Genomic DNA, 27836 nt, shown 5'->3' on the forward strand with positions numbered 1-27836 from the left:
CCCATCACTGAATTTTTTATCAGTATTTTCCATGCCAGATGCACACGTGTGTCAGCTGGCATTGGCTTTCGTGTTGCCAAAATAACAGTAAATCAACAAAAGGTAGCAGTTAAGAGTGGTGATACCAGCTATTTTCTGGACAGTTATCATGGGAATATCTTTTTCAATTTAATAAGACATTTCAGAGCAGAGTGGAGACATGTTATTCCATTTTGAAGTGTGTCACTGGAAACTGGCTAGATAAATTGCCATTGCAATCTCTGTATTTATATTTTCTCTGTTATTAATGTTTGTTGTATTTACAAGACTAGAAATGCATTTTCCTTGTCAGGACAGTAAATGCACATGCCCTTTCCTTCTTAAACCTTGGGAGTTTACAATCAGTACTTCTGGTGGTACAATCTGCTAGAATTGCTCCATAGCAATTATCTCAAAATCTGGTAGTAGGGATCATATAGAATCATTATCTTTTATATACATACACATATATATATATACACACACACACATTCAATAAATAAATCTTTTCAATGGTAAGATATAATAGCTATTTTGTTTTGGTCTTGACTCTTAACTTGAGTACTAAAATAAATGTGTTATCTTCATTTTGGCCATAGATATTACTTAGAAGATTGACATGCAATTAATTTATTACATAGAAAATACTGAAATCTATCATTGTATAAACAACTGCTGAACACAACAGGATTTACATTTCCTTCCGCACCAGCTAAACTTGATCTTTGTTCACTCACCACATAGTGGCAGTTGCAGCTAAAATACAGCAGATGGCACCAAAATCAGTTTTCTATTGACATTCCTGTTGTGGATTTTCCCCTAAATACTGCCACGATGTGTTACAAGCCCAACTTCAAACTGGAGTTGAACCTGGAGTTTTACGCTACCCATAGCGAGCATGGACACAAAGAAATAACCACCAGACGACACGAAGATGAACACACTCGCTCACCTTTTGGAACTGAATTTGGTCAAATGCGGTAGTTCTTGGTGTGTCACTGTAAAAACTCTCACAGTTACTTGGGTGGTAGCAACAATCCAAGCGGCCCAGAAAAAGCAAGACTCAACCTTCTCCATATATTCCAAAGCCTGAATAATTGCGTTAGCGTTTTTTAAAAAAAAAACAACTGGCACTCAGACTGATTTACAGCATCTCGCACAGACGCTGAAGCAGAAGGCAGCACAGGTTGAGTCCTTCTCCTCTGTAATGATGGGTTGAGCAAAGGCAACTAACTCTCAGAAATAATAAAATGGGCCCTTGAGTGTTTTTTGGCACAGGCAGGGAATACTGTGAGGTAGTTTTAGATTAGCCTGGAATCCAGCAGTTCATACTATGATTTTATTTAGTTTTGCTCCCTCTGCCTGCTCATATTCGTAACCCCAGGTAACCACCCATGGGAAGGGCAATGTTGCTGCAGGGGGTGCTGGCCGAAGGATCCCTCGTCATGCAGCTGGGCCACCGCCGGACACGGCCTGGGGACATGCCAGGGGAGGCAACGTGAGGGACAACAGGAGGGACGGAATTTCTGCCCACATCCCTCACATCTTCAGTGTCAGACCATTTTTGACTCTACCATGACAACCATCCTTATGTTCCCAAGACCAGAGACCTTTTAGATATACAATAGCTAAAATATTATTAGTGGTGGTGAAAAACCTAAAATGAAGGAGAGGATAGAGGATTTGCCCTCATTACTTTTTCTCACAGCCAAGCTTCATCTGTTGGGAAGGGATCCAGGTAAGGCACTGCAATTAACTTCACGCTACAGAACAGGAATACATGAGTAAATTGCCTTCTTACTGGTGCCTTATGCTCCTAGTCATGTCAACCCTGCCTCACATCCTTGGTTCTGATGCCGGATGACGTGAAAGGAAAAATACAAGCAGCTGGGACAACAGCTTTTTTCCCCCAGTGCGCTTGCTTACACTGCTGTGTAGCGGATCTGAAAAGCTAACTGCTGGATCACACAGAAATAAAAAGATTTATGTAGCCAAAAATTCCAGAAATGAAGTAATCGTTTAACAAATCATGACAATAAGGCTCAATGCTGAAGCCTACTGAGGTAAACTGAATATTCCATTTACAGGATTTAACTGATGCTCATCTTGGGACACTTTGTAGACCTGGGCTACCTTGGGACCTGTTGTTCTGTTAGAAACAAATAGGATTGGAGCTAAGTGACACTAAGGGTCAGAATCTGCACACAATGTTCATGTGTCTACTCTAGTCTTTAATGGCAGCTAGTTACTGCTAAGAACTTTCAAGAATCTGAATAAAGGAGTCCCTAAAATACTAACCCATTCCAAATAATAAAGTACAAAGCATATACTAGGATATAAAAAAAAAAAAAAAGTCCATTTTCAAGGTAACAACCAGAAAAGAAAAAAAAAAAGAAAAAAACAACCCAACAATAAAGCCTAGTTGCCCTTTGCCTGCTTTGGTCTGTTTGACAGTCAGTACATTTTCAGCTAAACGGAGCAAACCTGGATTACTAACAAAGCCATACTCATCTGCCCAGCTCGTAATGTAAAGTAATGAGAGCAAGAGTGGCCGCGCGAAAACTCAGGTGCCTGCGGTCATACCATTTCATTTCTTCTGTTGCGCTCTTGATAAAAGTCAATTGTCCTTTTAAGCACTAACGAACACAAAAGTGTTCTTCATAATTACAAGTCACTAACTCAAGCAGCCCGTGGCTTCCTTCCCTTCAATTCCTTTCTGTTTTCTCCACTGACACTTAATCATAATTTCCCTCCTCAGACAGAAGCCAGTTGTACCGGCTTTTGCTGACCCATACCCTAGAGTGGTCATTCACAACTGCTCCTTTATAATTTTATCCCCAATTTTGAGACTATCTTTTTTGTCAAAAGGATACACAAAGCCTGACCAGAAATTGATGCAGCTGATCTCTTAAATGCGCTCTCACTCAACAACCTTTTGAGCGCTGCAGCAGCCCAGCTCATCTGATTTCTTTTTGCCATCTTTTTACTCATTTGTGCCACACTATTGTTTGCTCTTTCCACCGCATTAAACACCATGCCCAAGCTGTCAGAGACAAAGTTTTATCCTTAAGCCCAGTACAATCTTTTTGTATTGTAAAACCCTCAGGGTCCATTCCTTTTGCTTTGCTTTGCTCTGTTCCTTTTGTCCCGAAACCCACCTTATGTTTCTCTGCAAAGGAACTGCATAAGCTGCTTACTGCCCTGGTTTCCCGCCTCTCCAAATCACTTCGGCCTGTGCTTCTCTTTCCCAGCAGATGAACTTCTCTGCTCTTGAGGTTTAAATTTAATTGACAGTTTGCTTATCCTACTGCACATTTAGTTCCACAGGTCAGAACTATCAAACAAGAGAGCATGTTACATCCTTACTTTAACCATTAATAGTTTATAAAAAAATACGTCTCACTTCATAAGTGGTGCCAGGCTGGCAGGATACAGGGGGGTTGCTGATAGATTATTTTTTTTAAATCTGTTTCATATAAAATATGGCTGCATTTGAATCACCCTCTGTGCAAACTCTTTTCTGTCCCTGGTTTCTGCATCTCACAGCAATTCCTCCCCGGCAGCAGCCTCACCTTTACAGAAGCCTGAGCATTACTGCCAGGGCCTTATTTGACCCCCTCCTTTTGCATGCACATCGCCAGCCAAACCTGGTTTGAGTTTCACAAGGGTTTCGTGAGCCCGAGGACACGGCCCCAAGCATTTTCATCTCCAGTCTGCAGCTCTTTCTCACTATTACGAAAAACGTTCACAGTTCCAGAGAGGAACTTTGCAGTTCTGCGTATTTGTAAATTTTTTACCATCTTCCAGAGATCCTACAGATTCACAAACACTTCATAAATGAAATAGTAATAAAATGGAGAGATACTGGTTTGTGTATTCATTGTTGAAAGCACAAAAGACAATGAATTACAGAGTTTCTACTTCACCAAGGTACATTAAGTATTTCTTGCTAGTACAGAAGAGTTTCAGAAAGATAAAAATCAATTTTGGGTCACATATATTTTTTTCTTTTGCTGCCATACTGGCTTTTTCTCATTTGTACTTTTCTTTTAGGTTAACAAATGCATTGCTAGATTCATATACCTGCCTACACTAATAACTCTGGAGGGTATGCCAGAAATCACAGACAGACAGCTAGGGGAAATATTATTGGCTTTTCAATAACAATCTCGGATCAAATTATTTGCCAGCATGTACATACATATTCAAAAAAATATATATGTGCAGAAGGCAATGGCAGCATAATCCACCATCTTCCTCAAAAATCTGCAAGCAGGTGAATAAATAGGAAACTAAATCCGGCCCCACTCCAAAGCCTGAGAGCATCTTTCGTTCCACAGAAAAAGACAGTTGGTAGCTTTGAAAATCAGAAGAATAGCCTCTGAGAATTTGGGCATGACATAAAATTCATACTTTCCTGCCATAGCAACTATAGAAACAGAACTAAAAGCCTCTTCGTTCTAGATGTCATTTCTTTACGGGGCATGTCAAAGAACACGACTTCTGCCTTTGGGCCTTGGTGCTGCTGTAAAATGTTTTTTATTGATATGTTTCATCTGTATTAATAATTTAGAATTGCTTTTCCTCTTGACAGATTTTATGCCTAAAGAACTAAATCACTTGATTTAAACCTCTAGAAAATATTTTTCAAAATATATTTACCTGTCCTATAAATGCCAACTGAAAAATGTTACGCAGTAACTTTACATATTCCATCCTTTTCATTAAAATAGCTTTCAGCACAGAGGAATTTCCTTTTGTTAGTAATTCTACAATACATCCAAACTCAAAAAGTCTTTAGGATCTTGCTGGGATTTCATTTTACTTCGATCATATTCAAATCCGTTGCTTGAAAATTGCTAGCCTCAAAACCATCTTCACCCTAAGATTTCTTAGAAACGTGATTTAGTGAATATCAAATAAATAAATTAATTTTAAAATCTAACTACCCATCCTAACCCTTCCAGAATTCCATTCACAAGAGATCTCAAAACCCTAACTGATTTCATTGCTCCCCATTGCCCCTGCTCGAAAGACAACATATAAATGGAAAAAAAAAAAAAAAAATGAAAATGAGGAAAGTAAAATGTGGGCACTGGTACAAGAAATCCAAAGAGTATCAATGCAGACTGGCCCGAAAAAAAGGAATTATGCAGCAGTTGTGCTAAAATCCAAGCTACAATATGCGTAGTATCTCAGACTCTCACATTTAAGTTAAAGTAAAATCCTTGCGTACGTGAGGCTAATCCTACTCTCTATACTCACCCAAGCAGCTCCACTCACAAAAGTGAAACACAAAAAATAATTACTGCACAAATTTATGCCTACAAGTATCAAGTTTGTACTGCTGTTCCATTCTTTAATAGAAAATGATGTTCAAAATATCTGAAAAACACTTTCAAAAATGTTGAGAATTTTCACAAAAATTAAGTTGAAAATAAAAGTTAGGCATTAAGACTCTCCATGCAAAAATGGCTATCTTTTTTCATATTTTCAATAAATTTTTGAGAAAGCAGAATGAAGATCTGTGGGGTTTTTTTTCAAAAAATTAAAAATTTTCTTTCAAAGGATTCTTTCTATTACGTTTCAGAACCCAGTGAGCTGTGAAAGCACGAGATGCTCCCCATCAAATTCCAGTCCCTCTTTTCTTTCCAGCAGCAAGCACAGATTTATACAGCCTGGCCCCGCCACAGTGGAAGCTCCCAGCAAGGAAGGCCCTTAGCCCAGGGGCTGGTGGGCTCAGCTTGCCCAGCACAGGCTGGGGGTGCCCAACATTGTGACCCTGCTGGTCTGGTGCTGGCGTACAGCCTCGCCAAGTAACGTGAAAGCAAATACATGTGCCTGCATTTGGTGACGAGAGTCCTGCTGCAGCTAGCACTGATGAAATCCCACTGCTACTTGATCAATGCTATGATCTACTATTACCAACCAACAGAGCACAGCGTTTTCTACAGAGAAGACTTTCCTGCTCCCATACACAATGATTAATCAATTCTGCACATCCCAAGGCATTTTATCTAAGACTAATTGTATAATCCAACTGACATTCATTTCATTACCACCTTTTCCATTGGGAAAAAAAAAAAGATGTTATGAACAGTATCCCACAAACATCTCGTTACTAATACATAAAAATTCTCAGTCAAAAAGAGATCTCATTATAGCAATAAAATTTATTTTGCCTTACGAAAATTGTCTGTCACAAGGAGTCCAGGCAGGTAGCACAGCAGCTACCACACGTTGGCACTGGTTCAGCACTGGTTCAGCACTGAGCTCCAGGAATCTCAGGTGAAAGCCCAGGAGACGGTAAACCGAGTGGAGGAGTTCTGGCACTTCAGCAGACTTCACTAATGCTACGGTTTTATAATGAAGTCCCTAGATTGAAGAAAATGTAAAATCATCCAACTTGATCCAACTTGCTTGTCTCCAGCAAGGGTTTCTCATTGATTTCCCCTGATCAATAAATTGGGAAACACCCACTTAGGATGGGAACTTTGTACAGTTCAATCTGTAAGGAAAGCCATTCTGAGCCTCACCTAAACGTACGTGAGCTCCTGGTCAGTCACTCTCCCTCCTTCTACAGGCTGGGAAAAACTTGCTTCAGAAAGTGGCAGAATCCAGGCTGGACATCCAGGCCATAACCACCAGAGACAAAGGCTGCTCTGGTCCTCCCTGTTCTATGATGACACGAGAAAGACAAGCTCACCCAGGTAAATAGATCTGAGCAGCAGAAATTCTGAATATTTTTTATCTTTGTTCCAGCTCTTCCACATACAGTCCATAGTCTCCTACATAATAAATCATTTATTTATGGAAAATTTTCTTTACTACAAATGTATTTTACCAAAACAGAAATAGAGATGCAACAAAAATAAACAAATAGCAGTGTAAAATATCCATAATATCACCCTGACACTGCACAACCCTGCACAAAGTGTGCAAATGAGAGTGTGGCCTGAATTCCCCAACACATCCAGGTTCCATTCAAGTGCACAACTGAATGAGAAAACAAGGAACCTCTAAAAAGCTGAAAAACACACACAATAAAAGGGTAAAAAAATGCTCTATCTCCACATGCATGTGATGCAAATTTGGAAATTAGTGGGGTGAGCAAAACCTACGACACCTAAGCAGATTCAAGCTGAGTATACTGAGCACCGATGAGTACCCAGAAAGTTATCATTGGCTGTGACGATGCTTCTGCAGGCTTTGAATATGTTGTACATTGTGTTGTGTGACCCAGAAACAAATGTTCTCTGGCTCAGAAGTGGCTGCAATTCCTACTGGAGATAAAGGGCAGGGCTGTCACAGAAAGGGGGCTGAAGCCGGGCTGAGCCAGGCAGTTGTTTCAGCATTACCAAACCCGAGGCAATTCCCCTGCATCCACAGTCAGTTACTAAGGCCTCCGAATTTTCCACACTTTGTCAGCTGATGTAATAGCCTAAGCATAGACTTTTCACTCAAACATGAGACTCCAAGTCTGCCAGGATTAAAGTTAATACTGACACTATGGCTAAATGTAAGGCACCATTTGGGAAAGATGACGGCACCAAAATTTGCAGAAGCGCTGAGCATTAGAAATTCCTGAAATATAAAGTGGAGAAAATATTTCAATATCCTTAAGTACAGCGTTACATGCGTACATGACTCTTCACATGCAGAATGAGACCAAGGGGGCACAGATCCAGAAAAACAACGCACAGAAAATCAGCTTTTCTGATGCGTGTATAGATTGACACCTTCACGCCATAACTAAATAACAAAGAGCCCATAAATGAACCCATACCATTTCCATTTATTGAAACGATAGAGAAGGAGTCTTTCAAGCAATCAAATATTCTGAGGGGTGGAAGAAATTAATCACAACATAACTTTTGCAGCAGCATTTTGTGGGATTTTAGGGTAGGGATGTGTTAATTAAGAACCAAGGTACTATAGTTTTGGCAAAAGCCATAATAAAATATACTCATGAATTTCCAGTAAACCTTCATTTCAATTGCCTTAGATTTGCTTACTGCTTGCCTGGATTTAAAAAGAAAAAAAGAAAAAGAGAGTGATCAATGACAGCAGGAAACTTTTTACAGAAAGAGCAGAGAGTTCACAAGCTTTACATCCACCCCAAGCTTCGTTACAACTCTGAATCCACCACTGCTGAACTAAAGAGAAATTAAACAGCCCAGGTACTGACAGTAGAGTTGTTCCGAGCTGAGAGAACTTGCTCACCAGAATACAAAGCCACAAAGGGGCAGGGAAGTAAAGGTGGCTGCCTTCATACTTCTGGAGCATCCCATCACCCCCGCTCCTGAGCAGTACCAGTGGGACCACTCTGCCAGTGCCTACAGGCGTAACGTGTACACAGGAGAAAGGAACTGCCAATATGACTGGGTTCCTAAAAAATTCCAATCTGCTGACAAGACATGCCAAAAAGAGGTCTTATTTCTTGCATTCTTTACCTAAGCAGCTAACAACACGCTTTTCTTAGAGGTAAACAACCAATTATGAAAGTTTATATAGAGAGGTCATCTTATAGTGGTCTTCCAGCTTCTGCAGGGGGCCTACAGGAAAGCTGGAAGGACTTTTTACAAGGGCAGGTAGTGATAGAATGCAGGGTGATGGCTTCAAACTGGAAGAGGGGAGATGTAGATGAGATATAAGGAAGAAATTCTTTGCTGTGAGGGTGGTGAGCCCCTGGCCCAGGTTGCCCAGAGAAGCTGTGGCTGCCCCATCCCTGGAGGTGTTCAAGGCCAGGCTGGACGGGGCTTGGAGCAACCTGGTCTGGTGGGAGGTGTCCCCGCCCAGGGCAGGGGGTGGGCTTTAAGGTCCCTTCCAACTCTAATCATTCTATAATATGCTTCAGTGCCTGCTGCAACCCTGTTTTCTCTGTGTCTAGCATTTATCATTCACAATGAGAAACGCTTCCAAGATCCCTGGTTACAAGTAGATGTTGCTGTTGTAAAGCGGTTTTAGCTCTTACTCGGACTCCATCCTTCTCCTGGCCCCCATCCAGCCGCAGCGCGTTATCTCCTCGGCCCCGCTCCGATAATCCCGTCCGTCCCCGCGGGTTTATGCCCAGGCAGTCCCCTCCCTCCCCGCCTTTCAGCCCGAGTGCGGGGCTGGGCTCGCCTCTCCGCAGCCGTTATCCGCCTACAGCTCCTTACCCAAGCACCAAAGCCCCGCAGCGTCCCGAACGCGCCCCTTCCCTTTCCCCGGGGCCCGCAGAGGGAGGGGAGGGCGCGGGGCCGGGGATACCCCAGGCGCCCAGCACCCCCCCCACGGCCGGCTCAGCCCCCCCTCCATGTGCAGCGCCGAGCACCCCGCGGCCGCCGCCCGCCCCCGCGGCGGCTGGAGGCCGGGCCGGGGAGGGGAGCTCCGGCCGGCCCCCGCGGGGCGGAGGTCACCCGCCTACCCCCGCCCTCCGCCCACGGCCGCCGCCGCTCGGGCCCCGCACGCAGGAGGAGGCGGCGGCTGCGCCCGCCCGGCCGCCCGCCCGCCGCCGGGGAGCTGCGGCGGGGGCGCATGGAGAGACCGGCCGCCGCCGTGTGCTGGGGTAAGGCGGGATGGGGCGGGGGAAGCCGCGCCGGGAGCCCACACACACACACACACACACACACACCCGGGGCCCGGCGGGGCGGGGGCGGCCGCAGCCGGGAGGGCTCGGCCCCGGGGCGGGCGGCGGCGCGACACGCCGCGGGGGGGGGCGCGGAAACTTTGTGGGACTCGGGAACCCCCTCCCAAAAGCGAAAAAAGCATATTTACCACCACCACCACCCTCGCGGGCTGCGCCGGGGCAAGCGGGGGGAACCCGCCGGGGGCTGGCGGGGGGCAGAACCGGGACCGTCCCCGGGCACGGCGCGCTCCAGCGGGGGGAAATCCAGCCCCCACCGACCCCGTACCGCTCCCGGCCCCCGGCAGCAGCTCGCGGTTCGTGTGCAGCTGCAGGAGCGAAGCCCCTCTCAAGAAATCTAAACGTTTTGTTATTTAGGACACGTTTTGCTCGCGTGCATTTTGTTGCCTGCAAGTACAAATCTTTGAAATGCAAGTTATAAATATTAAAGCTGAAATGCATGGGGGTGGAGTACGCGTGTCAAATTTTAGAATAAATTTATTCCAGCCCAGTTTGACACATGCACACCTAACGTATTCAAGAGGCACTTAAACAAATTAGGAAACAGTTATTTTGCTTTACAATGGTAGGTGCCTGTTTCAGAGACTGGTGAATGACTTAACAACAACAATTAGCATATTTATATAACACGTTGTTGTTTATACATGGCTTTTTGAATGTAAGAGGCATTAAAGTCATATATAATATCATTTCCTGAACCGGAGTGATTCCTGGAAGTATGAAGCAATTACTTTTTTGGGTTTTCACCCCCATTCATGCTACACCCACGCGTATATTCTGAGCTGAAACATGTAATCCTGCCCCAGAGCGCAGGGGTGCACGTTAACACCACAGTGTGTCTTCAGCTGACATCTGGTTGCAAAACAAAAACAAACTGTATTAAGTAGCTTTTTTTTTTTTTCCATTTTTCCCTCCTTAGTTCTTTTCTTCCATCTTCCTCTCATCTCTGGAAGCTCCATCCGTATTGGAATAGGCAGCAATTATTCCAATCTCTGTAAGTAGTAGTAATTCTTTTTTTTAAAACTACAGTAATGGCATGCCCTGCAGTCATGTACAGCTGTAGGAATATTATATTCAAAGTCCTCTAGCAGATAAACATCAATCCATTAAAAAGCAAGTAGCTTCCTGACTAAGAAAACAAGTGAGTTAACAGAAATGGACAAATGGACTTAACCCTTGTGATCTTTATGCAGACAAAACTCATAGAAATGAGTGAGAGAACTGTCTGAAATAGAGGACCATAAAATTTAGTGTCAGGTGTAAGTTATTCAATAATTCCTTTTTAAAAAAAAAAAATCCTCCTTTTCAGCATTTTCTCCCACAACAACAAATTAGCACATAGCTGCTAAAACTGATTCACAAATGGAGCACAATGACATCAGTCAAAATTTATATCATTTTGGCACTTGCTAGTGAAACGAATGTGGTTAAAAATTACTTCCAGTCATTGAAATAAAACAATTCCTGACATTTGACTTCCTTCTGCTTTCCTTTTTATGACTGACTTTAGTAGTTATTACATGAAAATGTTTTGAAAAGGAAATAAAACATTACAGGAGCCAATTCTGCCCACGTCACTGGTCCCATTTTGGCAGAACCCCACAGGTATGCAGGGAAGCAGAGCAGCATGTCCAGTCTCTTAGATAAAAGAATGCATAATGATAAAAATACACGCACAACAACTAAAACAACCAAGACATCTCTCAGAGCAAGTGCTGCAGCTCAAGAAAAGCCACGCTGAAATTCTCTAACAAGATTATGACTTCGGTAACAACTTTCAAGTGAAGATCCCTATTACAGGTGAGAAATCGAATGATTAAACCTGAAGATTAAAGAAAGAATGGGCAAAAAGTTAACTTATTTACTTTGGAACGTACGTGAAGGAACAACAAAGTCAGGCAGCTGCTATCATTCACGGACTAGAAATATTATCGAGCTTCACGTTTGCTGCCACAACCTACCAACTTGGAGGAATTGCTAATAGTGCCAAGACCAGCTTCTGGCAACACCAGGCGTTTGTAGGATGGAAACCCGAGATTACTCTGGTAACTAGGATAACTTTGGTTGGGAAAGCTGAAGGCAGTGCCAAACCAAGGAGATGCAAAGCGGTGTCTTTCAGATTGCCTGGTAATGCTTTAACTCCTACAAAAGCCATGTTCAAGTCGGGCTCAAGAGCAAGTGCAAAATTGGTAACTACTGATTCAAATTGTTCACTCTCTGCCTACCACGTAGGTGACCAACTAGCATCACCTAAGTCATAGAAAATATGTAATAACAACACAAAAGTGACAGGAAACTGGAAATGTTAACTTTAGTATAGCTACATGCATCAGTCTCCTCATTTATTAGTGAATTGCCTGTAGACTTGGCAAAAACATATTTGTAACGTGCTTACGTTGTTACAGCTTAATATTGCAAAAATCCCGTTTAGATTATTTTTCCTCAGAACTGTTGGTTTCACATTATGCATGAAATGGCATTTCATAGCACTTCATTATGTATGTAGCCAGTATACGTTTGGTTTGGGGATTCATATCAGAATAACAGTTCTTTATCCATTCTTCGCTTTCATGTTCCTTGACCCTTATGCTGGGATTTTTCCCTGCCATTGTTCCTCCCAGAGAGACCACTTGTTTGTGGCAAGACAACTTTGTATTGCATTAACATTAGATAAGTGGAGTTTTGTAATAGAACTGTTGCAGCAAATAGTTCAGAGTAGTCTGAGTATTGCCCTAATTTCCAAATGGGCGTCTACATCTGTGTAAAATTAAAGATGATATTTTTGTTGTACTTTGGTCTTCACTGAGTACAGTTCAGCCAGGCCCAACATTCTGGCCTTCTAGGCAAGAGCTATCGTGATTAATTACTGCAATGCCTAGACTGTGAAATGTTCTACTGACACCGACAGATAACATTAACACAATACCAGGTGAGCATTAGCCAAAAAAACCCAAAACCAAACCAAACCCTGACTTGTATTGTGCTTTTCTAGTGAAGATGGGAAGAGACTGGTGTTATTCCAGGCTGGTGGCATGTACCAGAGCAGGCACTTCTCCAGGAAGGAGAGTACAGTGGATTCTCCAGCTGTAGAGAATTCAGGTATCCCAGGGACTAGACCTGTTCACGCTCCCAACACTGTATTTCCTAAGCAAGTGGGAAGGCCCAGGAGCAGGGCTGCAGCGCTTCTCGTACAGGGTCGGCTGTGCCTCAAGAATCCTACTCTTGTACAGGACAAAGGGGTCCAGTTCGGGCAGGCTAATACTCAGGGATGGAGCTAAGCGACTTCAACCACAGAAACACGGTGGGTTGACAGTTTCAGCATTTAATGGAACTTCTCTGATCAGAAATAAAATTTGCAGTTAGCTTTGTTGCTTTAGATCATTTCATTCTGAGAGACACTGGGTTTTCTTTGCAAAGTCTTTTTAGCTTTTGGTCAGGTATGTTTGTTTTTTGAAGTAAAAAGTCAAAATTATCTCTAGGACATATTGATGACAGTGAGTGTAAATCATTATTAAATCAGCAGTCACAAACCTTGCTCACTGGTTCTAATACTTAAGTGAAGGGGTCCCAAAACTGTCAGAGAAGCGAAAAGGCAGATAAACGGGTCTACCCAAACTGCCTTCCCTCCCTGCACACCGCTGCCTCCTCCGCCTCCTCCCCAGCACTGCTGAGATTCATCTCAGCAACAAACCAACTGATTTTTCAATCAATTATCCAGCTAGCCAATACGTACCAGCTGTTACAAAAATACAGTTATTTTACAACTATTAGGTGACCATATAGTTATGTATTTAAATATTAGTAAATCTTTACAATAACTGTATTGAACTATGTCCCTGCTGTTCCATCTAAGAGCAGAAGGAATGGCCAGAGATATGCAAAACGTTCATTTAGATGCATGAATCAGGAAAAACAAAACTATAAAATATGCAGACAGTGTTTTAAAATCGAGCGTTAAGATTCCTATGTTATAACCTTTATAGCTCTTACAAGCTTACTCTTACTAAGCAGAATTATCTCACAAAATGAAGAAGGAATAAAAGCGTTAATGCTGCGGCTCACCTCTTTCTGCATGAAAACCCACCTAAGCCAGGCACAGGGACATACTTCCTGCAAAGGGAAAGTGCAGGGAATGCTGATCCTGAACCCAGCAACCCCTGGAGTGGCTGCTCTGGATGCTGTCCCTCGGCTCCCGCACAGTGACAGCACAGCTGGCTGCCAGCTGTGCTGCCATTGACTACAGACCTGCCAGCTCCACTCCCACACCCCAGGACGACGGTGGAAGGTCGAATAAACTTCTACTCATAAACAAGGAAATCTTTCTGTATACAGCAAGAATAAAATGCTCTCTCCACTGCTACAGACTATGGAATCTGCAGCTCTTGTTCTTGATGGCAAATCCTGTATTTTTCCCCAGAGCAGTCTCCAAACTCAGCCAGTTTAACACGGTTGTCTAGACGCCAGTGCTCAATGAACTTAACTTCACATTCCCATGCCAAGGTGGAGCCCAGTGCCTCAGTTCAAACAGGTGAGGAAACTGGGTGATTTGGGGTATGTGCCAGTATCTCACAGTGGTTCTGTTGGCTGCACCTGGTTGGAGACATACAGAAAGACAAGAGATGGTTTCAGGCCTGTGAGTGACAGCTTCGCTGTGAGCTGGTGTCCTGCAGGGAGTACGTTATGCCGGGAAGTTTAAGAGACAGACTAATGGATCTGCACCAGGACTTCTGCACCCACAGCAGTATATTCCCTTGCACTTGCCTTGAGAAGTGTCAGTGATCACAGCACCAACACCTGCCACCCATTACCAGTCTCTCTCTTCTCTAACAGAGAATGCCAGAAGCCATGTAGGTCTGTGATGCCAGGGGGGGAGGGAAACACACACTGCACTTGCCCTCCTTCTCTAAGTGCACAGCAAAGTTTAATCCCTGGAATAATCTGCTCTTTATTTTCCCTCACTGATTTTTTTCCTCAAAGCATGGATGTTTGCTGAAGGCACCAAAGAGGCTCCCGTCTCCCTTTCCATAGAGGCATAACCTGTATCTCCCTACAGCTTTCTACACTGCACTTCAGGCTTTAACGACTCCAGCTGCGCAGAAAGGAAGGATGTCAAATGCCTCCAGAACCACACCTCAGAATTCTTTCTTCTTCTCCCTTAATAAATCATATCCTGCTCAGTATCTTTCTGCCATCAATTTATTTTATGATGGCTTGAAACCATCCGTTACATAAAGAATGATTTTTTCACCTTTTCATTTATGAGACCGGAATCTGCACTTGGAAGGTATCAATTTCTCTCCAAGCCTGACAATTTCTCATCCTCGGTTACGAGGATGTAGGCTGACAACTCCAAATCGCTCATTTCCACTGTAACTACTGACTTAATGCTTTAGTTTCAGCAGCTTCTCCCAACTCCTACCTCCCATTCCTGATTAGTTTTGGCGTTTTTTTTAGCGGAGAGAATAATAGATTAGAATTCATTCATATGCAAAAATACAGCTTAGAGTCCTGCTCCCTATCAAAGAAACAGAAATGTATCTTCAGTTTTTGAAGGGGATTTCACAAACCGGTACAGGCAGCCATACATGGAGCAGCCTCTCGGAGAAGAGCAGGGGGGAGGTATGTTTTAGAGGTGCTGAGCGCTATTACTTCTTGCAGTCTGACATTTCATTATTCTATAGTGATGGTATTGGAGCTATATATTCAAGCACCTAAAAATGCAGTAGGTGCCCAGACACCTTTATGCAGAACACCTTTCAAGGAGAGGTGGACACCTAATTGATTATGAGCTTTTGTAAATCCTACTTAAGAGTTTTTATCCTCAGATGCTTTGGAAATTTGGCCTCAAACTCAGAGCTGGCAGAAGCAAGCAATTCAGTTGGCTCTGGCAGCATTTATGCAAACAGTGGTTTTGGCTCCAAGACGTAACACATATCTTGCTAGAACACCCTCGGACTGTTTTTTAAAAATAGTGACATTATATGACATTGAGACACCTACGGTCTTCAAGGACCTGTGTGAAGGTAATTCACTGGAGGACATTCCAGCCAAAGCCACTTGATCACTGTCTATTCTTAATGCAGATACCACTTCTATGACACTTCGTTTCTTTGGCCTCTTTAATTCTAAGTTCCTTATCTTCTAATTGCTGTTTTTAGTTGCAAGCATGTTAATTCCTTTACTTCTGTCATTAAAATGAGGATTTTCCTTTAAGCAATTGTTTTCTTTCTTCATTAGAAGCATTATAAAAAGAAATAGTGAAATACATGCAGTTTTTAATTTTTTTTTTTACTTTTGGATATCTCCTGTTGGCAATTAATCCAACTCTGGATTAAGCAGCTCTGTGAACATCTGATCTTTACAGGTTTTCGGCATCCTAGCTTTATTTTGAATTAGCTGCAAAATTGCTACAGGATTATTTCTACTTCAAAGACCCAACTAAGACTGAAGCTTTATCATGCTAGGCTCTGCACAGAATAACTCGCCCTGTCCTTCCTGATTGCAGGTGTCTAGATAACACAAAAGGTGGGAAGAGAAAAAGAGGCTGGCAGAAAAATTAATTGCCTTAGATTACATAGCAACTTCATGAGAAAGCCAGGCTCTCCTGGCTCCTGGACTGGTATCTGTCCATTCCTTGGCGCTGACTTTTGCTAACAAGATACTGCACCAGCTATTCTCTCTTGTAGCAGCTTTTTTTTTTTCCCATCTTTGTCCAATCCCATAACTGTCTTTGTTCTTGGGGGTGAAGGAACAGACTTGCTGCAAGATAATTTCCAGAACATTTATTCTGCTTTTACTTTTTCATATGCTTATTTTATGTAGCTGAATTAATTGTCTGCAGACAACCTGTTGTCCATCAGGCTTAGAGAGAAATATTCCGAAGTTACATTTAACCTCAACTTTCCGTTCCCACTTAGTTAGGATAGAAAAGTAACTGCAGCTGGCCTGTAATGTTTTTCTAGTTAGATCACAAATACAGGTGGGTCTCCCTTCCACTGGGGAACCCAAGGGATACACAGAAATGACATTTTTTGCATCAGAAAGTTAAACAGTCAGTAGAACAGCTTTCTGAATCACTCTAAATCATATAATAGGCTGCTTCTGATTTTTAAACACTGAAAACAGGCCCCAGCTTACAGAATGGGTTAAATCAGGGATTTCTACAGCAAGGATTCAGGATCTTAAAGAGTCGAGCTTTACAAAAGAGATCCTAGGCCCTCTCAGGGAAAGAGCAATACAGTACATGGCAGAGCACCCTGCAGACTGGAGCTGTTTGGTCCCAGTTGGAAGGCCAGTTCTTACTAGGACAACCTCACATGCAACTTTGCTTCTAATCCACACAACCATCTCCTTTTATTAGAAGAGTTCAATATTTTGGGCTAAATGCTCCCCATTTACAATTATTTATAAGTCAGACTACTGAGGTACACAACAGCCATTTTCATCCTCGAAACACACACAGTACACGAGCAAGCCACTGGCCCAAACAACTGGCAAGGAGTACAAGACTTCATTAAAAAAGGAGGTCATAGAAAGCCCAAAGCAGAACAGAAGATACTAGAGTTTTCAGAAATTTGTAAACCACATTTCCTTGTTGTCATCTTAATGTATTGCCGTGAAACCTGCCTCTTCAGCAAACAAATGTAAATACCCTGCAGACTTGAGCAGACAATAAAAGCTCTGAATGACAAATTAAGATTCCTGGTTTATTGCAGGTGCCACGTTGACAAGTAGCCCAACAACATCTAGTCATCTGGTATTGTAATTATAACTCTGCCTCAGAGACACACTGGGAGAAGAACATGAATCCAGGGCAATTTCTTGCTTGGCCCAGAACGTGATGCTCAAGAGAGAACTCACACACTGCACAGAGCAGCAGCAGAGAGCAGCTACTGGGGAGGACTTTTATGCATTATTTGAAGAGTGTGTTAAACTACACTAATAATCACTCTCCCCGCACTAAACACATTTGTGGAATCAGGTGTTCCTTTAGAAAGAATATGAGACATTCAATAATAGATTGAAAAGGCAGTTACGACGTGTTCATGCTATTGTGCGCTGGGGTACATGCTGTACAGCACATTGCTTAGCATCAGTCCCAAGCAGAAACTGTCCCAATGTTTAGGGAGAACACAAAATCAGAATACCACCAACAAAGATTTTGCATATACACACTTGCTTTTAGAACAGCACAATCCTAAATGACGTGACTGGAAATTGTGCTTTTGCAACTTGATCCTATTAGCCAACCTCAAAGATGTCTAAAAACTGAAGAGAAGCCTAAAATAAAAAAAGGGGGGGGGGGGGGGAAGCTATATTCAGAGCTACATTTCTGTGCTTCTGATAAAAAAAAAAAAATACAGTTTTTCTACTGAATTAAGCAAGCCATAAATTGGAAATTTTCCCAAAGTTGGAGACATAAGATCATGCTTCAGGAGTGCTGGAGCATCTATAGAGAGGTAGAAATAAGAATTTTTCCCAGATTTTCAAACATGTAAAACTATGATTCCCAAATGCAGCAAAGGACAGCATGGTAAAGTGCAGGGCTAAATGTAGTATCAAGGTACCTTAATGGTACAGAAAAGACATCTTGTGTCTGTCCTCTAATTTAAGGTTATTGTACATTTCTTTAGTTGCCATCAGTGCAAAAATGTTAAGGAATTGAGGGGCACAAGAAGTCACCAGAGAGATAAGAATCTCTCTTCCTTATACTGTGTTTTGCGCAGGTTTCTGTGTCATGCTCACCTAAGTCATCTAAGCACAGACAAGCATTAAACATCAAACCAGCATGTGCCAGGTGTTGTTTATTTTCTCATCCTCTCACCAAGCTCAGGAGTTGTTAAATCATCTCTGTGTCACTGGAGGATCCTTCACCACCACCACCTTCCCGCAGCTGGCAATGAAGGTTTCAAAGCTAGGCTGCAGGCAAGAATAAGGACTACGATTGTCACAAAGTGCAAAGGGTTACATTGCAAAGAATCATTCCTGCTGGGGGATGATCAGGGCACTGTCAGACTTAGTGGCTGATGTGAGAAGCATGTACCCACTTTAACAGATATATAATTCAATGGGCATTTGAATAAAAAAAAGTGGTATTACTAACGTAGGAAAATAAAAAATTGTATAATGTACAATAGCTGTAAACTATTATGTGTATTTTAATGGTGCAGGTTACTTTCCAACTTGTGGATTAATTTTATGCATCACATTTATATAATATTGCACCTTAACCTAAATTTGCTGTGATCATTTTGATGTTCTTAAATTACTAATTTTCACTTCACAGATACATTCAAATGTGTGCTGATTTAGAATGCAAAGCTTGAAAACCACCAGCACGCTATTGCATGGCACGCTCCGTTTGGGAATGGGTGGGCTCAGAACTGGGAAGGGCTTCTTGGAAAGAGACTTTGGGAGCTCCTTGCCACCTGTAGTAAAAATTGTTTACAAATCAATTTTACCTCAGTCTAAAATATACTTTAAAAAACAAAGTACTTTGTGCTAGCCTCTACTAAGATAGAAGCATCATCTTGGAAAGTAATGCATTTTCTCAGAAATGAAACTATCTGTCTCAAAAGATTTTTTATTGCACAGAACTTAAACACTGTTATTTGCTTCATTAGTATCAGAGGGAATGCGCTGCCCACCTCCGGCACTGCCCACCTCCGGCCCTGCCTGCTGCTTGCCTACAGCCTCTGCCTCACGTTTCTTCCTCAAAAAAACATTTACATATTTTTAGTCTTCATGAGTTTTTCAGTTATTTTGCAGCTCCCCTTGAGAACAGAGAGAAGATTTGTATCATCTGAACTCACAAAAGACCTAATTTGCTCTTGCTACATCTGGGAAATACAGCTTTATAGCATAGGTTTGCACGTCTTGTCTTTTTAACGATCATTGTCCCCCACTTGCTTTTCAGTCCAAAAAAGATTGGATCTGCCCATATAATTTCTTATAGCCTACAATCTTAATGGTTCTCTCTGAAGATAATAAAACATCATAGTGGTTTTCTAGCGTTTTCACAAAGACCATATCCCACGGTGACTTACACAGTTCAACAACAACTAGCAGAAACAGAAAGCGGAGCATTACTTTCTGGACGATAGAGAAGAGGCGTTTATCTTTGAGTGACCTTCAAAGTAGAGCCAGGAAAGAGTGAAAAGTAAAACAGGAATTTTATGTTGCAGGAACTGTAGAAAACTTTCTTTCATCCAAAAAGTGGTGAAATCGTAGACAGCGATAGGGGAGAATTGTGTTGAACTAGTAAAAAGGGGAATAGTGAAGAAGAAAGATATGAAAGGGTGTAGACTGGAGCAAGTTAAAAAAGGTTTGAAATAATTATGGCAACTTCAAATGAGATGGCAAACTAAACAGATTTTATGGAAGATATAAATACATGAGATCCATACCGGGGCCAATTACTCTAATAAATTTGCTAATACATTAATTTTTCCTTCTGCATCACTTTCGTGCAGGTGAATTCCTTTTTGATATTTGCAGTGACTGTGTAACCAGTCTGAAGTTAACAAAAGTTCTTGCCATTTACACAATGACTACATTTGGTACCACAAAGTAATTATTGCTTAGCTGCTGCTTCTATAATATTTTAACTCAAAAAAACCAAACCATCCCAAAAAACAAAACCCCCAAAAAACCCAGACAGGAATCCCCAGAACTGTAATTGCTGGGAATTATATGCCATTTTACCCCCAAAATTGTCTGAGACACCTACCAGAAATACAGTAGCCATTTAGGAAACATACTGCGAGATGTTCTGACAGTAGAAAACAATATGATCTGATTATTGATGAATGTGATTATGATCCAGATTGCTGAGCTGCCAGGTAGAAGTGTACACTCGTAAGATTTACTACAACAGTATGCTGTCAATGCTGGTGATGTGTATAAATGCATTTGGGGGTACTGACATCTTCCACTGGAGCAGCTGTGTGGAGAATTGGAAATCATCAACAATTAACTCCAAACTGCATGATTTTGCAGCTACAAAGGACGACAAAAAGGCTCCAAATTAAAAATATTGGAGAGCAAACAAAAACATGATGTAGCAGAATTGCCTGTCTTCTGTTGGGTGCCGACCTGCACAATAGCCCTCTGTGCCTTTACTTTCAAGAGCTAGTGTTTTCCAAGTTGGGCTTGAACTTTTATTTGCCTGCACTTTTAATGTTTTAGATTGCTCACAAAAAGTAACCTGAATACAGCTCTTGTACTCTAAGGAAATGTAAAGCTGATTTCCAAAAAGTCTTTCTGCACAAAGGTCTTCCTCGCCAAACCTAAAAACTTTTTATTCTGTCACTAATGAACTATTTTCCGTTTTACTTCTCTTTCTCGTTACTGGAATCAAAACAAGCCCACTTTCAATAGCACTACTGGTGAAATGTGGGGGGAAAAATACCTTCTTTGAATAAAGTAGGACCTTTTTCCCCCCTTTTTTCCTGGATAATTTTCTGACTTCCTGATCTCCATGAATTTGTTTGTTCCTTACAGTATGTTACCAGATTTTTAACCTAACAAACTGGAATACATTTATGTTAACAAGTTCTATTTTCAGTGATTGGCTCAGTGTGTTTTAGATGGTATGTCTGGTCTCTAGCATTCCATGGGATATTTTGTATTGTGCAGTTAATGTTTAAAAAAAAAAAAAAAATAGCCAACCGGCTATTTGGAGCAGCCAGGGAAAGCTCAGCACTGCACTTGCTGGTTCTGCGTTTGAGGAGACCGCTCTCGCCCCCAGCACCCCTGGGTGATCCTGTGATCCTGTGCAGACAGGACAAGCGATGATCTCCCTCCAGCACTCCCATTTCTTGTGAAAATGGGTTTTGCACAGGTGAATATTAGCATGGCCTGAAACTCTGCTTGTCTTAAGTTACAGGCTTAGGCTGGTATCATCTCTCCTTTGAGAGCAGGAAATTTCTGTTCATGCATGTGTGTATGCATAAAGATAAAAGGGACCATAGTACACTATCAAAGGACAAGATAAAATTACTCTTTTTCCCCCTCTCGAGGCAGAGATGATTCAGTTTTCCACTCAGCCCCCAAGAATCAACAGTAGTCCTGGGAAGTGGCTTCAGCCTTTCAACCGAGGAGCCAAAGATCTGGCTGCAGACCATACTATATAGGATTTAATGTCTCTGCAAACCAAACCTGAGTTTGTTTCCATAAATTTACTTTATTAAGATTATTCAAAAATCCTTCCCCGCTCTATCAAACTGAGTTCCTACCCCTTAATTGTCAAACTGGGAAGGGATTGACAGAGCACTACATTTACAGTTAAGCAGACCTTAATCCAGTCTTTCAAGTTTATGCATGATAGCACATCTGTCTGTCTTCCCCTCATTTGTCCATTTTGTATGTTAAACTGGGGCAAAGATGGATTGTTTTCTTTTGGATGTTAAAGCATGTAAGTCAGCCAGAAGGCTGGGTGCCTCCGAGACATGGTACCTTGCGATTTCTTTAGTATGCTTCACCTAGACCTCATCTGTCTCAAACACTATTTAAGTGATCAGCAAGAACAGCGTGGGACATACTTGTTTGAGCGTGAGACCCTTTTCACATCTGACAAAGAGGAGAGAGTGTTTTCATCCACCCCAGGGCTTTCAAAAGCAGGACGACTTGACTTTCAGTAGACACGTGGCTTTGTTGCTCAGGAAGAAGTTGCTTGTTCTGCAAAGTCATCTATTGTTTCTCCTCCTTCCAGATGAACAGAGCATTCTGCCGTGTAAAAAGGAAGAACTACAGTGCGGTGACGGACTCTGCCTCTTAAACTGGCTGCGCTGTCACTACAAGAAGGACTGTGGCAGAGACTACATGTCCATCAAACTAACATGCTCAAGTGAGTTACCCTTCACTTTCCTAAAGCATGACACAACATCCTATGAATGCGAATCCATTTGCTGCCCAAATCGGTTTTTGTAGCAATATACTATTCCAAACATGAGATTTGATCTGGTTTTGCTGTTGCAAGGATATGGATATTTAGAGGTTTATTTATTCATATGTCTAAATCATTTATACTGCATGCTGATTTCAAGTAGCAGAGTACACAAATATCTGCAGTAGTGCAAACGGAAGATTTGGTCGAGCTCAAAATGCATTAAGCTAATGTATTGTGAAGGCTGCTGCTCTGAAATGCCAGCTGAAGGGGGAGAGGGAGGAAAAATAAATAAATAAAAAGGCAGTCACCATTGCTGGAAACAATTAGACACTGGCAGCTCTGCTGGCCAGACCCTCTGCGTTTGGAGATGTTAATGGAAATAATCAAACTGCCAGCTAATTAAAATAATACTTGGGCAGGGGAGAGGTAAGAATTACTGTCACATCAGAGATATCCAGTGTATTTAAAGGAGTCGTAGCGTAACTTTTGTCAACAGTGCAGATAGTCTTAGCCATTTGTTTTAGAACCAGATCTGTTGCAAATAAGTTGAAAGATGATTGGAGGATTTCTGATGAGCAGAAGTGTGTTGTAATCTCAGCAACTGCTGTTTACTAGCAAATGTGGCAATGTAACCATCTCAGCTTTTTCCATTCCTACTTTTTGCTCGTTATGTTTACTTGTTAACTTCAAGCTACAGTTTTAACTCTGAAACCTTCCTTTTAACATATCCATTTTATAACTAGCAACATCTAAGGGGGAAAATTACTTTTAGACCTCTATTCTACATGGTACAAATAGGACGGGTCACATACTGCTGTCACTAATTACCTGCCAGAAATATTTGCAGAGTTGGGGTTTTTAAGTTAACACAGCACTGTACTCAGAAGAACATAGCTGCAATTTTGCAAAAAGCCCAGAAGTTACAACAGGGGGAGCAGATTAACAGCTACTGGCAATATACTGCAGATGAAAGTAAACCAAAAAGTGAGTTTTGAGAGTGAGCCTAGCACACTCCATCCCGTAACGGGCATCTGGACGCATGGAGGGGACGAGCTAATCCAAAGGGAAACCCTCTGAAAGATGCACCATGCAGACAGCAGGCCCTCGCCACTGCTGCTTGGTCTGCAGGTCCCCGCTTGTCACAACCCCCTGCCTGGCCGTACAGGGGAGTCCCAGCGCTCCCCCAACACAAGCACTCTGTAGGATTGAGCGTAGTCTATTAAGTAGAGCAGGATTCGAGTCAGATCCATGGAGCATGAAAGATTACGAGTTTCTAATTGAGAATTCAGAAGGGCTACAGCTAACAGGCATGGGAGGATACACAAGACCTGAATTCAACCAAGACCTCAGGTTCTTATGCTCTTAATTCCTATTCCAATCAGCAGAGATTACAGCTAGACACGTGGTTTGTTTTCTTCTCTAAGAAAACATATTGTATGTGGTTGTGGAAGATTTAATGGGAACACATCAGTTTTGATGATCCTGCATCTTGCCTGGATCACATGAAAACCTGCCAGCAACTGACATGGCACAGAAGTATGCGTTATTTTCTGCCCTTCTATAAAGATGTGCATAAAGTAAGTAGCGAGTGGCAACAAACTCTTTTTAGTAAATGTAAGCATATATATTTTTTCCTAAATGCAACGCTGTCAATTCAGTGCTAATAAGAAAACACTACAACAATGACAGCTGACAAAATAGAGTCGAATAGTCACTGGTTCGCTCTGAACACATTACAGTAGTTAAGGGCTCCAAAACATAAAACCAACAGATCATTTGCAATGCTTACAGAAGCGCACACAAGTCAGAAATTGCCTAGAGGAAAAATTCATTATTTTTCAATGGAAAGACTGATCTGCTGTTCACAGATGAACTTGAGAGCAGAGTGTCATCCGGCGAGGCACTAACATCTGTCACTTTATATATACTTCACAGACACAGAAATGTCTCAGACAAGACGAGTGCCAAAACACCTCTAGCATGTGGTGGCTTTACTGAGTAACAGGGAGACCTGTTAGGAGATCAGCACCAACAGAAAACCCACCACCACCCACCAACATGGAATAGCTATGCCGTGGTGTGCCATTCCTTCAGTCTCATGTTATCCAGAGCAGCACCGCTGCCCAGAAATAAAGGACAGAGCTAGATGGAATTCCAAAGCTGACAGATAGATTTCCATATGCAGTTAGCATTCACATCGGGAAGTCGTGTCTGAGCATGTCACTAAATGGGCACATCAAAAAAGTACTTCTGTAAAAAAAAAAAGTCTCTTTGTGACTAATCTATAGGTAACATTCTATAATATGTATATAAGGGTGTGTGTGTATATATATAAAGATATATACATCTATCATCTTTATTCTTTTATTTTCTATATATGGGTAAGACAGAGGCACTCCACTTGAATTATTTACTGTTCTTATTCCCAACTTTCTGCTTTTGTAATACTAACATCTAAACATTTAGCCCATAGGTTAGAAAATACTTTTATTAATTCAATCTATTTAATCCTAATACACTTTAGAATTTCCTGGCAGGATCCAAGAACCTGTGATGCTCACTGAAAGCAATAATCATTAAGTACTACACCCTTGAGCCATAAAACATGAATAAAAATATCAGGCTTCTCCGTATTAACTACTGTTCTTTCTTATCTTAAATTTGTTATTTACTTCCCAGTTAATGCCATCTCCATTCAGAAATTTAATTTAATTTTTATTTTGGCCAAGAAAAACTTCATCTAATTCATATGAAACCTATATATAATAAAAAACAAGAAGAAGTATAGTTCCCTTATTGCATGGGTTTGTGGTAAAGCAGTAGTAATAGACATCTTTAAAGCTTGTCTCAGTCACATAACCTATCTGTTACTTTCTTTGCGTGTCCTTGGACAATTTCCCATGCTGTTCAAGGAAACATTAAAAATGCAAATAGATCTATTACATAAGAATGTCATTTTTCTCAATCTCAAGAATTACAGGGAGAGCAACCCCTAGCAAAAGGAGAAAACCTATAATAGAGCAGACAGTATCTTTACAAGCGTCTGTTCTGATTGAAGCGTAACTTGTTGAAAGCTTGATCCCGAGAAAGCAGGCCCAAGATTTCTTCCTGAGCCTAAAAATTCCTGAGTCCCAGAGGTCCATGTGTTGGCTATATATAGAGGGAAGTGTCCATACATGCTGTTTGGATCACAGTCCTGCTTCTAATGGAAGGACTGAACATACAAGCATATTGCACAGCACTCAACAGGACAGCAGACGAACCCTCTGAGTACTACTCACAAGACTGTTTTCCATGTAATTAGGAAGGCACTTTTGTGATAGGATCAATTAATTACATTTCCCAGCAGCTGGTGATACTGACACACACCGTGCAGACGTCTGTTTCTTAAATTCATTATACAGAATGCTGATAACATGCTGTACTGTGTTATTTTGTTTTGGTCTATTTTAATTTTGTTCCACTTCCTTCCCCCACCTCTGGCTTTCTAGAAACCCAAGACACCTTTTAGTAAAACTGAAGCAGCAGTCATAGGAGTGTTTCTATATGACAGCTAGTGGTTACGCAGCACGCATACCATGAAGAACACACATATCTTTTTGGAACCATGTTGAAAAAATCTGTACAATAATTTTACTTTCAAACATACATCAACATGCATCAAATTGGAAAATAAGAACCTTTTCAGGTGCCTCTGAAAAGCAGTATAGTTCACTCCCAAGTAAATACCGACAATCAGAACTTCAGTACTTAGTTGTTTCTACTCACAGAGAAGCCTGTCATCAGCTTCTGAGACGGCAGAATTTTTGGTGGACTGCAGCTATACAGGGATTCCATGGGGAGCTGATTGCACGCAACTTCATTTCACAAAGCTGGAATAAAACAGGAATTCAGTCTCAGCTATCAACTACTACAGTAAAACACAGGATAAAATATAGCCCCCAAAGTAAAAGGAAGGGATGACTTTCCTATTGCCCCAAAAAAGTTATCCCATCAATCTGAAAACTGGTCAATCATTCCTATCAACACGGGAGTTCTTAGAAACGCATCACAGAAGCACAGTGGTTTTTTGCTTTGGGCTGGACTAGATCCTCTCTGATGGTACTTAGGTTTCAACTAGCAGCTCTGGTGTGAGTGTTCAAGCCTTTAAACAAATACACCACTTCAGAGTGTAGCATCCAAAAGCATGGAAGGTTATGTTTTGTGCAGGTTTAAAAACAAAAAGCTTTTCCATCGTATACCCATTAGAAGTTTATCCGTCCAACAATTTTCTTTTTTGGTTTGAGAAAGCCTTTTTCCTTTAAACAGAGAAATAAACAGCCAAGTTCCTCAGAGTGTTATACATGCTCACTATGCATGTACATTCACTCCCAGGGATCTTGGATTTATCAGTAGCTATGGGGAATGCGTGAGATCCGCTTCTTACAACGCTGGCAGTACATCAGCCATGGCAGCAGACTAATGAGAGAGGGAAAGGGAAATGACTTTCAAATCATCTCCTGCTCACTGTGTCATTAATGCCTAACCTAATATTCTGGATTCACGTACTTAGGCGTTGGGAGGGAATAAAATGAGAACCTTTTGTTCTACGATTTACAAAGTCAGATACAACAGTGTCTATAACAGGGGCTCTCCATACCAGTAACCATACCATGTGGTCTCAATACTCATTTAGAGTAAGAGATTGCTTTGTATCAGTTATGCAGGTAAGCAGGATCTCAGAAACGGGAAAGGCAAAGGAAAAACAGATGCTAAGAAAGGAGTTCAGAAATAAATACCTAGGAAAGTGGAAAAACAAAACTGACAGCTCTTTCTCAACTGTATTACACCAGTTGTACTATCCATGTAGCTCACTGAAATCTCTTGTGGCCCGCTGCTGTAAGAAAAGGAGGCGTCCGTGGTATTTTGAGGCTATCCACCACTATCGTGGGCAGTCCAGTCACACTGGACCCATTGACATCATTGCTTGTCCAGTTGTGAGCAAATGGCATAGACATTCAACATTTCCTATTTGAGACAGTCAGAAAGATTCCAGAGGGCTTACACACAGAACAGTGGTTGTAAAGGAAAGACAGGCTACAGTATTTTACACATCCTTTCAGACCTAGGCATGTATGGGAAAAGCTTTGCAGCTCGCCACAGTAAAGTGAATTTTCAGGAATGGGAAAGGAAGGCAATCCGGAAAAATGTTGAGTCCTCAAAATCAACATTCACAGTATCTACTGACAGTAAGAGTGGACTTTCCCGTGAGGCTGTATTCCAGGAGAGACTGCCATCATACGTTTAGCATATTGCTGCAAGATG

At 41.7% G+C, this 27836-nt stretch overlaps 1 protein-coding gene across 1 annotated transcript in view; it reads left to right on the top strand.

Moving 5' to 3' along the window:
* The first annotated feature begins 9163 nt into the window (after window positions 1-9163).
* The window catches only part of BEAN1 (brain expressed associated with NEDD4 1), a 61045-nt gene continuing 42372 nt past the window's right edge, over window positions 9164-27836 (top strand). Inside the window, exons 1-3 of the mRNA XM_074582889.1 lie at window positions 9164-9565; window positions 10563-10637; window positions 22356-22490. Coding sequence (XP_074438990.1) covers window positions 9535-9565; window positions 10563-10637; window positions 22356-22490 — 241 coding nt within the window. The 5' untranslated portion in view covers window positions 9164-9534. The remainder of the gene's footprint in view (window positions 9566-10562; window positions 10638-22355; window positions 22491-27836) is intronic.

Source organism: Larus michahellis, chromosome 4, assembly GCF_964199755.1.
Source record: "Larus michahellis chromosome 4, bLarMic1.1, whole genome shotgun sequence".
NCBI lineage: Eukaryota > Metazoa > Chordata > Aves > Charadriiformes > Laridae > Larus > Larus michahellis.